An 18,753-nucleotide genomic window follows, 5' to 3' on the forward strand; every position below is an offset into this window, starting at 1 on the left:
AAGAGAAGATGACAACCTTTCAGGTGCTGATGAGGGCTTGGAGTTGGTGAGCACAGTTTGTTCAACTTGCAAAAACTGTGCAATATGTTGCCATATCCTGCTGTCTAAATACAACCTTCTCACTGATGCCTATCATGTCATTGGACTGGGCTACACATTTTTGTTGACATTGTCTGTGGCACAAGTAGCCTGTGAAAGAAGCTTCTCCACACTGAAGCTTGTGAAGAACAGACTTAGGACCTCTATTAATCAGGAACACCTTGAGGCTTTCATGTTAATGTCAACAGAGAGGGAGATACTTGTTGGAATTGACATTGACAACATTATTGATAAAGTTGCTGAGAGCAGCGAAGTCTTACGCAACCTGCTGACCTTCTAAGCTAACATTTTTGTTTAACCTCTCTTCTGCAGTTTATATACACTTATGAGTGAGAAGTAGAGAGGTAGAAACAGCTTTGGACTTCTAAAGTAAATGCTTGTATGTACGTTATGTGCAGACCCATTTGATATTAGGACTGCTTTACTTCTAGGTTGGTTGTTTATGTTTTTATGTTATGGTCATACTGTGAAATAAATGTAATTTAGGGGAAAAAAAACAAGGTTGTCCGTAAATTTTATTTGGGTGCATAGGATGGCCTGGATGGGTGTAGGATTTCCCGGCCTGAAATTGTGTCCCAGTCTGGCCCTGCATGTCACCACCATTGCAGAGCTTGCTCAGGTTGGTGTGAGTGCATCTGCATGCACAGTGAGGCGAAGCCTTTTGGATAATGGCCTTGTGTCAAGAAGGGCTGCAAAGAAGCCACTTCTCTCCAAGAAAAGGACAGACTGAAATTTAATGTAATGAAACTCTGAGATCATTACATTGAAATTTTGGATCTGTGGCCAGGCAACTTCCCAGATCTTAATCCCATAGAGAACCTGTGGTCAATCCTCAAAAGACGAGTGGCAAGCAGAAGCCCACAAATTGTGATCAACTCCGAGCACTAATAAGGCAAGAATGGCTCGCCATCAGTCAGGATTTGGTCCAGAAGCTGATATCCAGCATGCCAGAGCGAATTGCAGAGGTTATGAATAACAAGGGTCAACACTGTAAATATTGACTCTTTGAATATTTAATGTGTTTGCCAATAAAATCCTTTCAAACTAATGAAATGCTTATCACTGTTTTCCAGTATACCATAGAAACATGTGAAGAAATAATCTACAAATACTGAAGCAGCAAACTTTGCAAACACAAAATTTATGTCACCGCCAATACTTTTAGCCATGGCTGTAGTTGTAACTAGAGGTCGACCGATTAGTCGGCCGATTTTCTTTTTTTTTGTTGCATTTTTTAACATAATCGGCATCGGCCAATATCCAAGTATATCAAGCCGATTATTAGGCAGGCGCATCTGTGGGCAGCCTAGTGTTGTTGTGGAACACGTGTTCGACGCACGCTGCCCCTAGAGTCATTTTCAAGCAGAGTGAGCAGACCTCATCCAGTGCCTAAGGAAGGAGCTAAGTTCCTTGGAGAAAACGGTAAGGATTAAATTTCTATAACTCCTTTATATTTAATTAAAAACTTTTGATATGTTACTGCCAACTTCAAGAAAAAACGCGACAAACGCATGACGTTCGGCTACTTTGGATATTGATAGCATAGTTGAAGTTGGAGAAATTAAGAAAATACATTTGTTATTGCTATAAAGAGAGTTATTTTATCTCGGCAGCCATTTCTATGTATAATAATATGAAACCATTTGTCTGTGATGCAATTTAGCTATTCGCAGTCAGAGAGAGAGAGAGAAAGAGAGAGATCTCGCAGTGCCACAGCGAGCACAACACGAGCCCTTCTTAATGAGTGACGACAGAGGACAGAACTAAACATTCAAACATAGCCTGGTTTAGATCTGTGATATTAGTCTGATTTTATTTTAGATTTCGCCTTCCAAAGATTATAAAAACAATATTTATACACAAGCCGCATTCTGTCTAGCACAACTTCCTTCACTTCACAGCGGTGCACTGACATTTCTTCCTAAAACTCAAACTTAACGTCAGAATCAGCACGATTGGTGATTGTTGTAAAATGCAGTCTAGCTACTGTTGCTAAATTGCGGGACGCGTTTAATAATAAAAAGAGCGCAAGAGATACCATTCCCAAGGCGGCGCGCGCTCCAAAACAGACCGCAACGAGACAAGCAAAGTTTGGGTTTACTTTGGGTTTCATGTGCGCTCAACTATACACACTATACACAAAAATATGTCAAAACAACCGGCTTGGAGATTCACTTAAACACAGTTTATGTCTTAAATGGACGTAGTTATGGAAATATTTGGGAGAAAATATGGTGTATCAGGAGCCTATTAGACTCGGTCTTAAAGGGGAAGCGGTCTAATAAACATGCTGACGATTGAGCCATTACTGCGAATCAAACAACAAAAGGCAAAGAGAAAATCACTTACAGCTCTTGAATGAATAACTTCTGCATTAATAAGCATTAATCTATCTATGATAAACTATGCAGTGTTATTTTACAATTGATTACTTTATTAGATTTCTTTTTAGACCACACCTGAACAGCAATGTTAGTAGACCTTCCTGAAATTAAATCACTGTGCCTATATAATGTTAAGAATACCGTTAAAGTACCGGATCGATAAGCAGTATCGGTAAGATAGTAATACCATTAAAACCTTAACGATACCCATCCCTAGTTATGCCTGTGCTTCTCTTGGATGCTCTGAATATTGGATTACGTGTCTGGATTGCCCCTAAATTAAAGCTGCATTTGGATCTCAACCTCGTGTCTTGGAGCAGTTCGTAACACCTGCTTTGTTTATTTAATATATTTGTTATACATTATTTATACAATATGTTTTTACATTATACATTTTTAATTTAAGTGTACAAGTGCAGATTGGTCAAGTGTTCAATAAATGTATTTGTTCAGAAATGTTGTCTATCTTAAGTAATTATTTGTCTTTCAAATAAAAGGTTCAAATAAGAGGTTAAAAACAAGCACATATTGGTCAAATATCTTAAAAAATAAATCGGCAGCATTAATCGGCCATCGGCCGACCCGGATTTCAAAAGATTGGCATCGGCCTGAAAAAAACCCATATCGGTCGACCTCTAGTTGTAACATGGCTGTAGTTGTGTCCTATGTGTCAAAAGATTGATCTCATATGTATATGTAGGTGTGTGTGTGTGTGTGTGTGTATGTACAGTGAGGAAAATAAGTATTTGAACACCCTGCTATTTTGCAAGTTCTCCCACTTGGAAATCATGGAGGGGTCTGAAATTGTCATCGTAGGTGCATGTCCACTGTGAGAGACATAATCTAAAAAAAAAATCCAGAAATCACAATATATGATTTTTTAACTATTTATTTGTATGATACAGCTGCAAATAAGTATTTGAACACCTGTCTATCAACTAGAATTCTGACCCTCAAAGACCTGTTAGTCTGCCTTTAAAATGTCCACCTCCACTCCATTTAGTATCCTAAATTAGATGCACCTGTTTGAGGTCGTTAGCTGCATAAAGACACCTGTCCACCCCATACAATCAGTAAGAATCCAGCTACTAACATGGCCAAGACCAAAGAGCTGTCCAAAGACACTAGAGACAAAATTGTACACCTCCACAAGGCTGGAAAGGGCTACGGGGAAATTGCCAAGCAGCTTGGTGAAAAAAGGTCCACTGTTGGAGCAATCATTAGAAAATGGAAGAAGCTAAACATGACTGTCAATCTCCCTCGGACTGGGGCTCCATGCAAGATCTCACCTCGTGGGGTCTCAATGATCCTAAGAAAGGTGAGAAATCAGCCCAGAACTACACGGGAGGAGCTGGTCAATGACCTGAAAAGAGCTGGGACCACCGTTTCCAAGGTTACTGTTGGTAATACACTAAGACGTCATGGTTTGAAATCATGCATGGCACGGAAGGTTCCTCTGCTTAAACCAGCACATGTCAAGGCCCGTCTTAAGTTTGCCAATGACCATTTGGATGATCCAGAGGAGTCATGGGAGAAAGTCATGTGGTCCGATGACAATTTTTAGATTATGTCTCTCACAGTGGACATGCACCTACGATGACAATTTCAGACCCCTCCATGATTTCCAAGTGGGAGAACTTGCAAAATAGCAGGGTGTTCAAATACTTATTTTCCTCACTGTATATATATATACAGTAAGGAAAATAAGTATTTGAACACCCTGCTATTTTGCAAGTTCTCCCACTTAGAAATCATGGAGGGGTCTGAAATTGTCATCGTAGGTGCATGTCCACTGTGAGAGACATAATCTAAAAAAAAAAATCCAGAAATCACAATGTATGATTTTTTAACTATTTATTTGTATGATACAGCTGCAAATAAGTATTTGAACACCTGAGAAAATCAGTGTTAATATTTGGTACAGTAGCCTTTGTTTGCAATTACAGAGGTCAAACGTTTCCTGTAGTTTTTCACCAGGTTTGCACACACTGCAGGAGGGATTTTGGTCCACTCCTCCACACAGATCTTCTCTAGATCAGTCAGGTTTCTGGGCTGTCGCTGAGAAACACTGAGTTTGAGCTCCCTCCAAAGATTCTCTATTGGGTTTAGGTCTGGAGACTGGCTAGGCCACACCAGAACCTTGATATGCTTCTTACAGAGCCACTCCTTGGTTATCCTGGCTGTGTGCTTCGGGTCATTGTCATGTTGGAAGACCCAGCCTCGACCCATCTTCAATGCTCTAACTGAGGGAAGGAGGTTGTTCCCCAAAATCTCGCAATACATGGCCCCAGTCATCCTCTCCTTAATACAGTGCAGTCAGCCCTGTCCCATGTGCAGAAAAACACCCCCAAAGCATGATGCTACCACCCCCATGCTTCACAGTAGGGATGGTGTTCTTGGGATGGTACTCATCATTCTTCTTCCTCCAAACACGGTTAGTGGAATTATGACCAAAAAGTTCTATTTTGGTCTCATCTGACCACATGACTTTCTCCCATGACTCCTCTGGATCATCCAAATGGTCATTGGCAAAATTAAGACGGGCCTTGACATGTGCTGGTTTAAGCAGGGGAACCTTCCGTGCCATGCATGATTTCAAACCATGACGTCTTAGTGTATTACCAACAGTAACCTTGGAAACGGTGGTCCCAGCTCTTTTCAGGTCATTGACCAGCTCCTCCCGTGTAGTTCTGGGCTGATTTCTCACCTTTCTTAGGATCATTGAGACCCCACGAGGTGAGATCTTGCATGGAGCCCCAGTCCGAGGGAGATTGACAGTCATGTTTAGCTTTTTCCATTTTCTAATGATTGCTCCAACAGTGGACCTTTTTTCACCAAGCTGCTTGGCAATTTCCCCATAGCCCTTTCCAGCCTTGTGGAGGTGTACAATTTTGTCTCCAGTGTCTTTGGACAGCTCTTTGGTCTTGGCCATGTTAGTAGTTGGATTCTTACTGATTGTATGGGGTGGACAGGTGTCTTTATGCAGCTAACGACCTCAAACAGGTGCCTTTATGCAGCTAACGACCTCAAACAGGTGCATCTAATTTAGGATAATAAATGGAGTGGAGGTGGACATTTTAAAGGCAGACTAACAGGTCTTTGAGGGTCAGAATTCTAGCTGATAGACAGGTGTTCAAATACTTATTTGCAGCTGTATCATACAAATAAATAGTTAAAAAATCATACATTGTGATTTCTGGATTTTTCTTTTTTGATTATGTCTCTCACAGTGGACATGCACCTACGATGACAATTTCAGACCCCTCCATGATTTCCAAGTGGGAGAACTTGCAAAATAGCAGGGTGTTCAAATACTTATTTTCCTCACTGTATATATATATATATATCTATATATATATATATATATATATATATATATATATATATCAGTATATAAATTGTTTTACAATATTGCCTTAGTCTTTTACTGTTACTAAATTGCCCAGACATAGAGACTACAAGAGTGCAAATTGAAGATACAGTTTATTGTGCTGCTCCAATCACAATCAATAATTACCAAGAGAAAAAAGTGGTATACTTTTAATTTTAAAGAAGCCTGAAATACACATGGAAATCTTATTTTTAAAATGTCTGCACTCACTGGAGGCTGATTCGCTGAGAAAGTGAATCTGATTCAAACAGCTAACCTGAGCTCCTGAGTTGAAATCCATTATTTTTGGGTGATTCATGAAAAAGATCCAGTTCAAAAGAGTAATTTGGTCACGACTCTCCTGTGCCGGATTTGTTGTTGTTGCGTGTGCGGTGCAGCAAGCTCGTCATCACAACAGAACGAGTGAAAAGCGGCGCAAGACACACTGGTGCTCTATAGATACAGTATATTCAATGACTCACAAGATGATATCTGATGATACCGTATATGAGCGCAGACACTGTATTGACTGTCGGCAATGGCGACTAGATATTAAATTATAGTCAAAAAAATTATTTTTGGTTTATTAATTTTGGTTTATTACACTACCGGCGGACTAGGAAGGGACACACACACACTCCCATCTACATTGATGGGGACAAAGTGGAGCATGTGACAAGCTTCAAGTTCCTGGGTGTCCATATCTTTGAGGATCTTTACTGGACCCACAAAACCTCCACTTTGATCAAAAAGGTGCAACAGCGCCTTTACTTCTTTAGGAAGCTAAGGAAAGCTCCCCTGTCCCCCCACATCCTGCTAAACTTTTACTGCTGCATTATTGAAAGTATCTTAACAAACTGCATCACAGTGTGGTATGGCAACTGCACTGTCTCAGACCAGAAGGCACTCCAGCGGGTGGTGAAAACTGCCCGATACATTTTTTTTTTTTTTAGCACATTTCTTGCATATAACTTCTACCTCCTGATGCCACTTGCACTGTTATGGTCACCAGCCATATAAATATATTTACATATTTACATATTTATACCTCATTCTGTACAATGCACCTTCAGATATACTTCTTAATTTGCACCTTGTACTGTATTCATAGACATTTGCATTGAGCTGGTCTCTGCTTCTCTACATCATAAATTTGTACTCAATAAACCCATATTATATATACTCACATATATATATATATATATATAACATATTGTTTATAAGCACTTCTGGTAAGACGCTAACTGCATTTCATTGGCTCCGTACTTGTATTTTGCACAATGACAATAAAGTTGAATCTAATCTAAAAGAAGCTACAGGCCAAAAAGTGAATTGAATTTTAACAAAAATATGGAAAAATATCTCACCGATTGATATTTTTCCTTCGATCTTCTCGAGCACAAATAGAGCCTGGTTGGAGAGTTTGGCAGCCTCTGCTCCCAGACTGCCCACCAGCCAGTCCTTCCTCAGTTTATAATAGTGCAGTCGCAGCTCGAAGAACTCCTTCAGGATATCATGCACGGACTCATAGCGCTTCAAACAGCCCATGTGATCAAACAGCACCTGTAGAAATCACAGAGAGAGAGAGAGAGAGAGAGAGAGAGACTCTAAGACAACCTTGAACTTGATGCAGTCATGTGAAGTCATCTGTGGCAGGGCGGAGTGTGGGGCCAGGTCGTGATTCCGCACATCCGGCCCCTAATCAGGCTAATTAAGCCTTGAGAGGGATAAAGGCTGACTGAAGACAGCAGTGCGACAGAGAGATTGATTTACGGACAGCTGTCTGACACCTTTGTGTGTTTGTCTTTTTGTTTAAGTTTTCTATTAAAATATAATTTATATTCTCAAGCCGGTTATTGCCTCCTCCTTTCCATTAACCCCCGTTACACTGGTGCCAAAACCTGGGATGGAGGAGAGATGCGCCGACGCGAGGGGAGGAGGGGCTCCCACACAACCACCTGGACCCCTACCGTCCATCAAAAACGAAGTCGGGCGTTCCGTCTGCCAGGTCTGCCTCCGATCCACCCGGGAAGATGTGGCTGTCGTCCATTAGAGGGTGGAGGAGTTGCCGAGGACCAAGCAATGGCGTATTGGAGAACCAGCGCGTAAGTGTTTTTTTTTTCTCTCTCTGTCCTCTCTCTCCCTCCCACTGCCGCTTCGTGTTGGTCTTTCCTTCTCTTTTATTATATGTTTTGTTAATTTGGCACGATCTCTGTTACGGCACGTAGGTGCCACAATTAATTTTTTGTATCCCTCCCCTTGTCCCCTCCCTCATCCAGGTAGACATGGATGACCTGCCGGCAGACGGGGTGGAAGGCATACCCCTCCCCAGGGAAAGTGGGGGGGTACGTTATGCCGGGGCATCCCAGCCTGAGAGAATGAGGGAGGAATGTGGCAGGGCGGAGGACGGGGCCCTCGAGATGGGTAAAGGCCGACCGAAGACGGCAGTGCGACAGAGAGAGAGATTCGACACCTTTGTGTGTTTGTCTTTTTGTTTAAGTTTCTTATTAAAATATTATTTATATTCTCAAGCCGGTTCTCACCTCCTCCTTTCCATTAACCCCTGTTACATCATCTTTATTGAGTATTTACTTACATAACACAGTGCTTTATCACTTCATTATAGATTTAAATATTAAAATAAACAAAAAACATTAGTGTTTTTAACGTCTTAGTTACACACACACACACACACACACACACACACACACACACACACAATGAGCTTCAGTAGATCTGTACCATGGAGTTGCAGGTGAGAGAGGACTGCAGTTTGAAGACCTTGTGAAGACCGGCTGCCTCGGCCTGTGCCAACTTCTCCTCTGTCATACGCACCACAAACTTCACCGTGGTGTCAGTGTGGTACTCCTTATAGTCGCTAATCAAAGGAGGAGTTTTATCTGTGCCTTGCAGCATGGGCTCCAGAACTGACTCTTTATATGCCTGAGAGAGACAAAGAGAGAGATAGAGACACATGTACGCCAATATTACAGTAAAAAATCTAATTTCATGAAATCCTGACACCTGGTCAGATGATCATACCTGAGTCCAGGTGCGAACGGGAAGTTCTGTGATCTCAATGGTGTTTTTGTCCAAGACGGACACTTCTCCACTGACGAAATACTGGTTCTGCCCCAGCTCATGAATGACACCTTTAAAGTTCTTGTAGCTGGGCAGCTGAGGAACACAAATAAAAATACAGAATAAGTAACACTATATGCATAATATAAAGGGCAGTCACACTAGATTTTGTACAAAAGTTCAAATCAGGAGAACTCTGACATGCAAATTCATACAGCAAAAAGACATTTGAGCAACAGAAAACCCAAAGATTGATTTACTAAGTAGGGGTGGGTATTGATACAGATTTCCTGATTTGATTCTGATTTTGGGTATTTTTCAGTTATGAAAGAAATTCTCTACAGTTAATTGCTGTTAATTATACAGGGAATCTGTACATTATGAATATATTTATTATACAAAAAAAAAAAATAAAATTGTTTTTTCATAGTACAAATGTATTCCATTAATAAATGATGCCTTGAAATGGCATGTATTATATTGTATACATATTAGACAGGTGGTTTTAATGTGGTTGATCGGTGTGTGTGTGTGTATATATATATATAATGTTGTTATGTGTTTACATGTTGTTGTAGAAATTTTGATACTCATTAGTAGTATGTATTATGTATGTTGTGACAAAAAATGATTTATGGCCCTGATTTATGGTTTAATTGCTGTACATTTGACCTTTCCCTCCGCCCCCCTCCCCTCCCCTCCCCTCCCCTCCCTCCGGCAGTTGTAGGTTACATGCTGTGATATGGCGTGTCTGTTCTGATACCCCATATGTGTATTTAAAAGAGTAGAAAGATTATTAATCTTTAATGGAAAACTGAGATGACAAAAAAAGTAGTATTACGTTTAAAATGTGTTTAAATGATGTCTTTATTGGGGTTTAATGCTTGGTGAAAAACTGTTTTGTTTTTTAAACTTTTGACAAAGAGAAGAAAATGTGTTTTTAAACATTACGTTGTCTAACACATCTCTAGCAATGTCACTTTAAAGATGCTGAACAAAAACATAAAATGTATTTTAAAATTGTATTTCAACAAAGAGTATTTTAAATAGCATAAATTCTAAAATGCAGCACAAAATCTACCGTTTAAAATCCTTTCATGAACTCATTCAGCGATAAGTGATGTAAGTAAGACGATGTTTAACATTAACCTAGCAAACAGGATACATTTTCTAAAAACATAATATATAATTTTAACTATATAAGACAGAAATCTTACACGACTCCGTTTAAAGTCCTTTCACGTTCTCGTCCAAAATGACAATGGCGTAAGATCAGTTGACAAGCCCCTCCGCGGGGGTGGGGCTTAACTCCTCCTAATCTTAAAAAGTGTTTTAAAGTATTATTTAAAGGTTTAAATGTATTTAACGAAAACTTTGACATTTTGTTTTAAAAAAACGTATCAAGTTGGCAAATACAACAAAGGCACTCTAAAATTATAAAAACTTTAACAACATTCACTAGAAAATACAGTATTTTGGTAAACAGGTTTATTTTATATATAATTCTGACTGAAATATCTTTAATACAAAAGTTTGTTACATTTTTTTATTTTTTAACCATGAGATTCTAAAACAGTGGATATTGAATGATATTAGTTTATTTTACGCACACAGAGCGATACTGGCAGAGCAAACTCATTTAGACGGACACTTTAAAATAACGAATAAATGATTAACAAGTGTTATTTACTTTTACCAGAGACTAAAACGTATTTTAAACCAAATAGTATGAGTTTTCATTGAAATAGTATGCATTATAAATTGTAACTTTAACACGTGTTGTATTGCATTTTTTCCAATCAAAATTATTTCAGGAGTGCATCCAAATTGATAACGCGTTTTTTGATCCAGCCTTTAAGGCGCTGAGCAGCGGGGTCTCAGCTTTCATGCGGCGGGGTAATTCATTTTATGATTCAGACATAAAAGCGACGAAATGACTGGGGGTTAATTAAATTTGTATTTTGACCAGACCTTAGGGTTGTTAATTGGATCTGTGTTCATGGGGATGAATACGGCCAAGATTTCAAGTGTCAATTTAAAGCTTTGATCTCTGGATATTTCACAACTGGGGTTTGGTATAGTCTATCCGCAGTCCTTTCAAATGATTCAGCCACAGATTAAACTATCAAACGTCCCAATGTTGCATTATTCAATTCTAAAATAACTTTTAACTAAACATATTAATATTGTAAATTAATGCGTCCTTTCTTCACGCAGCAACTGCCTACTAAAAGCGAATTCTGACGAAATATCTTTAATACAAACGTTTGTTACATTTTTTATTTTTATTTTTAACCATGAGATTCTAAAACAGTGGATACTGAATGATATTAGTTAACAAATAGGTTTATTTTACATAAACAGGCGATACTGGTTGAGCAGCCTCATTCAGGCGTTCACTTTAAAAAACGAATAAACGATTAACAAGTGTTATTTACTTTTACCAGAGACTAAAACGTATTTTAAACATTAGGTTCAGATTGGCAAACACAATATTGTCATTGAAATAGTATGCATTATAAATTGTAGCTTTAACACGTGTTGTATTGCATTTTTCCAATCAAAATTATTTGAGAGCATCGAAATTGATAAGGCGTTTTTTGATCCAGGTTTTTAGGCGCTGAGCAGCGGGGGATTCGTTTTCATGCGGTGTGATAGCCTAATTGTATGATTCAGATATAAAGGCGACGATCGACAGATGTTTTGTGGCGGGGATGTGTAGTGAAGACGCGCCAAGAGTTCGAAGTGTCAATTTAAATCTTTGATCTCTTAATTTTTCACAACGGGGGTTTTGGTATAGTCTATCGACAGTCCTTTTAAATGATTCAGGCACAGATTAAACTATCAAACATCCCAATGTTGCATTATTCAGTTCTAAAAGAGATTTTAACTAAACATATTAATATTGTAAATTAATGGGTCCTTTCTTCACGCGCAACCGCCTACTAAAAACAAGCTAATAGGCCTACATTCAATAATATTATAATAAAAACAGCCGCTGAGTTAAATCACTAGACAGAAAGATGTGCGGTCGTTTAAATGTATGAAAACAAAATGAGATCAATTGTTGTCTAAGAAAAGTGTATTTTTCTGTTGAGAATTATATAAAAGAGACATTAATAAAACTTTTTTTTTATATACGTCATTTTGAACTTTTGAAAGTTTTAAACTTTTATATACGTCATTTTGAGTTTGTCGCGATGCTTCATGAACCCAGATTTAAACAGAAGATGGCGCCAGATAGCTGTGGTGTGATTGTGAAACTTTGTGACAAAAAATTATATATGACCTATGCTTTATGACTTAATTGCAGTACCTTTGAACTTTTAATTCCTGTCCCCCCTTACCCTCCACTCCCCTCCCCTCCCCAACCCCTCCCCAACCCCTCCCTCCGGCAGTGAGTGAGTGAAGGTCTTATGGGGGAGAACTCAGCCTATTTAAACAGACTTTAAGTGTGTGTGGTCATCATTTACAGCTGAACCAGACGGACGCATCTGTAGAACACGGGTGATTGCACTTTAAAATGGCGTTTATTTTCAGAAGTATGTGATTTTTTAAATATTGATGTTTTACATTTTGGTACCTTGATTTTTAACAGGCGTTTAAATCATTTTTATTTGTACGTAATTCAGCCCCTATCAACGATTATGAAAACCTGGATCGCATCGATCAACTGCGTAAGTTTCCATAAAGATCATTTTTATGTATTTATATATTAGAATTGCTTAGTACTGATGTGAATATTTTCTATTTATTTTTCAGTGACTGAACCGTTAATTAATGAAACAACGGGTCAGAGCAAATCTGTCAACAGATGTGTACTGCAAGGTATGTATACATTATTTGTGTTCTATTTTGATTATGCAATATTGATAAAACAAAAATGTATTTTCTGTGTTTGTAGATATTTCAAACGTCGACTTGTCAACGCTTGTCTACACCCAAACACTGTCATCAGACAAGACATCACTGTCACTCAGTTCACGGAGACGTTAGTCCAATTCCGAGGATTTCACGAAGCCCTCGATTACATGTTGTACCCCCAGCTGGAAACGGTGCAAGACACTATTTTGGAGAAAAAAAACATCGGTCTTCATCAGGAGAAAGGAGAAGCGATCAAACAACGTCACGTCAAATACCTTCTGTGTTAAACGAATCAGTTGGTGAGTACGATTCACACTAACATCATTAAAAATGGTAACCCCTTGCTAATACACATATTCTCATTCTTTATATAGATTTGTACGCTACCAGTTTGCAAATTGACGAAGACCCCACAGCAATCTTCAATAATGATGCGTTCGTGAGGGAGTGGGACGCTCTTAACCAACCCATACTTCCAGACAACACCGATATTGCTGTCTCATCACACGGCGGGGCTGTGGTGTCAGAGGAGGAGGTGCTGCTAAACGACGCGGAGGATGTGATTTCGTTTATTGATGCTGTATCGGATTGTACGGAGGACGATCGCGAATAATCAGGAGTGTGTGGAAGAGACAGTTATCGAAGCGGATGAAAATCTACCATCAAATCAACAGAACTTTTCCCATGATTTGTTGATGGAATTGCGTGAACAGAATCGATTGGCGGACGAGAAGCTGGACATTATTTCAGAGAATGTCAAACGTCTTTGTGACTGCTTCCACATGGTGATGACAAACTCAGAAGAACAAGGAAGTCTTACGGCTTATTCTCGATCGAGTTGGTGCCAATCGCGAGATGTTGAATAAAATTGAAAAGATTCTCCAGGACGAATTCGAGAAAGCCAGCTCATGGTAAATATATTGACTAACATCAATAACGCTGTCATAGAACATATAAAATAACTAATTGTGTTTATGATTGATTTGTGTTAAAAGGGTGTTGTTGTTTTGTAGCTGGTATGTGTATAATTGTGTTTATGATTGATTTGTGTTAAAAGGGTGTTGTTGTTTTGTATTATTTAGGCTACCTGTGCTTTTTTTGTAGTTGGTGTATGTGTATAATCAGTGGAAAATAAAACTGAATTGAAAAAAGTTTTCAATATGACGAGTAAAAGAACACATTCAGACGATGAATTGCTTAATTGTCAACCAGACTTTGAACAAAATCCTTCTGCAAGAACTAGATACGATCATTTGTCAAATATTGAACAGCTACAAAGCATAATCGATCAACAGATAGATGTTTTAGGTCCTGACTATTTGGATTTAAATGCTAGATTAGAGGGTATTCTTCAAACACAGAGAAGATGTCTAAATTATTCTAATGGTAATAAAGAATGTGAGATGTTAAATCAGTCACTAGAACCATCATCACACAGTTCATCCTCATTAATATCAGGCCCCTCGGCTCTAAAGTATGCATAAGCGATTAGAAGACATGATCCAAAAATATAATGACAAACTGGGGTCTCACGACCTAACCTTTGTGAAAGATTAGAAGCAATGATAAAAAAGCACGAGGATGCTAATAATGAGGATGAGCTGATTGTTGATGCAGTACAGACTGGTGGTGTAAGCAATATTTCATCAGACACGAATGACCCCCATGTAGGTTTAAGTCAGAATAAAATTGAAACATTGGTTAGAAACGGAGGTGTTGTAAATGATTTCACAATTGTACCAAGACCTTGTTTCAATGGCATAGAGATACACAGGGCTCTAAATTTAAGGGATTTAATATCTACAGACCTTGCTGAATACAGTACATCTGTGCACAATGCATTGTCAGAGATGGTGTCATTTTCCAGACAGATGGGCGGTGAATCCAGTTTTATTAATATTTCACTGAGAGGCCCCAGTCTGAAATCTGATGTAAACTGTGTATTATCACCTAGCAATGGCTATAACGAACGCATTTTTGTTGAACAATTTGAAAAAATTATGCAGAGCAATGCGAAAGTGATGGCCGACGACAGTTTGCAGTTACACGCATCCATAGCCAGAAGTAGGAACGGTGGTGCTCATAGGAAGCTAGTTGATATAGCACATGATGACATGATTAGAAGAAAAAGAATGCATTTATTCTGTCCTGTCAATACGTCAAACAACCTGTGTTTTTCATTATGTCTAGCATATTTTCTCGACCCTCAGATTTCCCATGACAACTTAGAAAGACGGGGTGAATCCATTCAGAGTGCTGGCGGTTTCACACCTCGGGATAAAATAGGTCTAGGAGACATTGCATAATTTGAACGTGCATTAGACATAAAAATTGTTGTCTTTTACAGGTCAACCGATGGAAAGTTGGAAAAATATAAAACTTCAGATGAGCCACACACCAAAACAGCATATCTTTACATTCATGATTCTCATTATTACATGATAAAGAATCTGAAAGCCTTTATAGGGTCTGCATATGTGTGTGATTTCTGTTACACAGGTTATACTGAGCAGACAGAATCATGATTGTAAATATGTGTGCTCTGTTTGCAACGATAGTGAGTGCTACAAACAGCCTAAAAGCATAATACACTGTCAAGACTGTTTGCGTTATTGCAGATCTAGATACTGTTTTAATGCTCATAAAATAGTACCCCCTACGGACGATGATTGTGGTAGATCTCCTTGCGATACTACAAAATATTGTCGTAAATGCAATAAGCGTTACCATACAGCCAAAACCCCCAAACCTCATAACTGTCCAAATGATAAATGTCTACATTGCGGGGATGATGTAAGCCACGAAGGCCTACACCAGTGCTTCATACAGCCTACCATACCCAAGGAATATACAGATCGTTACATTTTCTATGATTTTGAAACACGATGTGATAATGGTAAACATATAGCAAATTATGTGTGTGCCATGACTTTTGATGGTGAGACATTTGAATTTGGAGGTGAGGGATGTGTGAGACAACTCGTTTGGAGGTTTAGACAGCCGAGGTACAAAAATTACACTTGGATTGCACACAATGCAAGCGGGTTTGACAACTTTTTAATTCTGGAGTATTTTTGCAATGCAGGACTCCAACTTAACATAGTAATGCAGGGCTGTAGAACCATTTTCATGTATGATGAGACTTTTAGGCAACGTTTTATCGATTCTTACTCATTCCTCCACATGGCTCTGTCTAAGATGCCATCTGCGTTAAATTTGGAAAATGAAGAAAAGGCTTCTTTCCTCACTATTTCAACAGACAGGAAAATCAGACTTATATAGGTCCATACCCTGCTAAAAACTACTACGGGTACAACTCCATGACAGATAGTGCCAGGACAAAATTTGATCAGTGAGTACGAAACAGTCGATGGTGAAGTCTTTGATTTCAAAAAGAGATTGGCATCTACTGCATGAATGGCGTCGTTTTATTACGTGAAGCATGCATTAAATTTAGAGATGAATTCCTACGATGCACGCAGGTAGATCCTTTCAGCTACGTGACTCTTGCTAGTTGCTGTATGGGTGCTTTCAAGACGCAATTTCTCTCTAGAAATACACTGGCTCTGACACATAATAATGCATACGTCAATCAGTATAAGACATTCTCTAACATCTCTATTGAATGGCTTGAGTATGTGAAAAAACACGTGGCGTAGACATTCACCACGCGCTAAATCACGGTGAAGTGAAATTTGGAGGGTACTTTGTTGATGGATATTACGAAAAAGATGGTGTACTGAAAAGCTCTAGAATTTGCGGATGTTTTCACCACGGTCACGAGTGTCGTTACAGATCTGACTATGTAAACCCCCTGTCAAAAGTGCCTTTTGGAGTGCTCAGGATGCAGTTTAATGACAAGATTGATGTTTTGCAGAACGCATACTGTTTAGACGTTGAGGTGATGCATGAGTGTGTATGGAAGAATCTTAAGCAAACTGACCCTCATGTAATTGCGTTTATGACCACTTATTCGGCACCTGAGAGACTGAAACCACGTGATGCACTCTTTGGGGGGCGTACAAATGCTTACAAGTTGTACCACAAAACTTCAGAAAATGAAAAGATCAGATATGTTGATTTCACGAGTCTTTATCCTTACTGTCAGGCTCGAAAAAGCTACCCTGTTGGACATCCTGAAATAATTTTCAAGGATTTTGAACCCCTTGAAAATTATTACGGACTTATTAAGGCCACAATGCTACCCCCCCGAAAATTGCTTCATCCTGTGCTTCCTTACAGGTGTGCAGGTAAACTTATGTTTCCTCTATGCAGAACATGCGTTGAGAAACAAATCAATGTTACATCTTGTACGCATACAGATGAGGAGAGGTCTATCTCAGGCTGCTGGGTGAGCATTGAATTGTTGAAGGCGACTGAGAAGGGGTATCTTGTAATGGAGGTCTCAGAGGTGTGGCACTTTGCAGAGAAATCGGAAACACTGTTTTCCGATTATGTAAAGACCTTTCTGAAATTTAAACAGGAGGCCTCAGACTATCCCTCTCACGTAGTCACCGATTCAGACAAAAAAGCCTATATCGATGATTACTTTAAAAAGAAGGGATTAACCTCGATCCTGCAAAGATCTGTCACAACCCTGCTCAGAGATCTATCAACAAATTGTTGCTGAATAGTCTGTGGGGGCGTTTTTCAATGAGAGAAAATCTACCCACTTCTAAACTTTTGAAAGACCCAGAAGAATTTGCTCACATCATATTTGGCTGTCAGTATGGCGTTAAATATTTCACATTAGTGTCTGATGAAATTGCGCTGGTGCAGTACAAACATGACGATGGAGCCATGTACAACACACGGGATGTGAATATATTTCTGGGGGCCTTTACAACAGCACATGCACGGTTAGAATTGTATAGCCTTATGGATAAATTGGGTGACAGATTGTTGTATAGCGACACAGACAGCGTTATCTTTATCTCTAGAGGCGGTGATTGGGAACCTCCTCTGGGTCCTTATTTAGGAGATCTGACTGACTGAAATCGGCAATGATGATCACATCACAGAATTTTGTTCAGGAGGGCCTAAAACATACTGGATATCGCACTGCAAAAGGTAAAGTGTTTATGAAAGCAAAGGGTATAACTTTGAATGCTGAAAATTCTATGGCGATTAGATTAGACACTTTGATCGGTCTTGTTGACAGTTATGTTAAATCGCATGACACCAAACACGTCCTAGCCTACACAGACAACATCGTGAGGAATAAAAAGAACTTCACTTTGCAAAACAAGTCAGTTGTTAAAAAGTTTCAAGTGGTGTATAATAAGAGGCTGCTTTTCCCTGATTATACAACTCTACCATATGGCTACTAATAATTTTTTAAACCACCGCAGTGTGCTGGGAGGTTGATGGTTTTGATTTTAGACTTCAACATCCTTTTTCATGTGTAATAAGTGGACCTTCAAATTCTGGAAAGTCTTATTTTGTAAAAATGTTGTTGGAAAATGCTGTAAATATGATTTCTAAAAAGATTGAAAACATTGTGTACATTTATGATTGCTGGCAACCTATGTATGATGAACTGTATAAATTGTATAACATTAAATTTGTGGAAGGAATACACGCAATCTCTGAATGATGATGTTTTATTACCTGTCAATAAAACAAATCTGTTAATAATTGACGACATGATGAAGGAGGCAAGTGGAAACTCTGAAGTGGAAAAGTTATTCACTCAATACGTTCACCATAGAAACCTCAAGCTATTTATATTGTGCAGAATTTATTTTTCCAAGGTAAATCCAGCAGAACCATCAGTTTGAATACAAATTATTTAATATTGTTTAAGAATCCTCGTGATAACAATCAGATAAATGTGTTGGGAAAACAAATGTACCCGGAAATACAAAATATTTTATGGAATGCTATCAAGATGCTACCAACCAGCCTTTTGGATACCTCATGATAGACTATAAAGCAAAAACCCCTGAATGTTTT

At 38.8% G+C, this 18,753-nt stretch overlaps 1 protein-coding gene across 5 annotated transcripts in view; it reads right to left on the minus strand.

Annotated features, from left to right (window-relative positions):
- LOC127619619 (DNA topoisomerase 2-beta-like) overlaps positions 1–18,753 on the minus strand; it is a 150,078-nt gene that overhangs the window by 26,686 nt on the left and 104,639 nt on the right. For all 5 annotated transcript variants that reach the window (XR_007967590.1, XR_007967591.1, XM_052092528.1 and 2 more), the window contains exons 22-24: positions 8,896–9,030; positions 8,596–8,796; positions 7,221–7,416 (exon numbers count right to left, since the gene is read on the minus strand). Coding sequence is in view for 3 of the 5 variants with exons in the window: in XM_052092528.1 (XP_051948488.1) it covers positions 7,221–7,416; positions 8,596–8,796; positions 8,896–9,030 (532 nt within the window). In the remaining 2 variants the exon portion in view is untranslated. The remainder of the gene's footprint in view (positions 1–7,220; positions 7,417–8,595; positions 8,797–8,895; positions 9,031–18,753) is intronic.

This window comes from Xyrauchen texanus, chromosome 26 (assembly GCF_025860055.1).
Source record: "Xyrauchen texanus isolate HMW12.3.18 chromosome 26, RBS_HiC_50CHRs, whole genome shotgun sequence".
NCBI lineage: Eukaryota > Metazoa > Chordata > Actinopteri > Cypriniformes > Catostomidae > Xyrauchen > Xyrauchen texanus.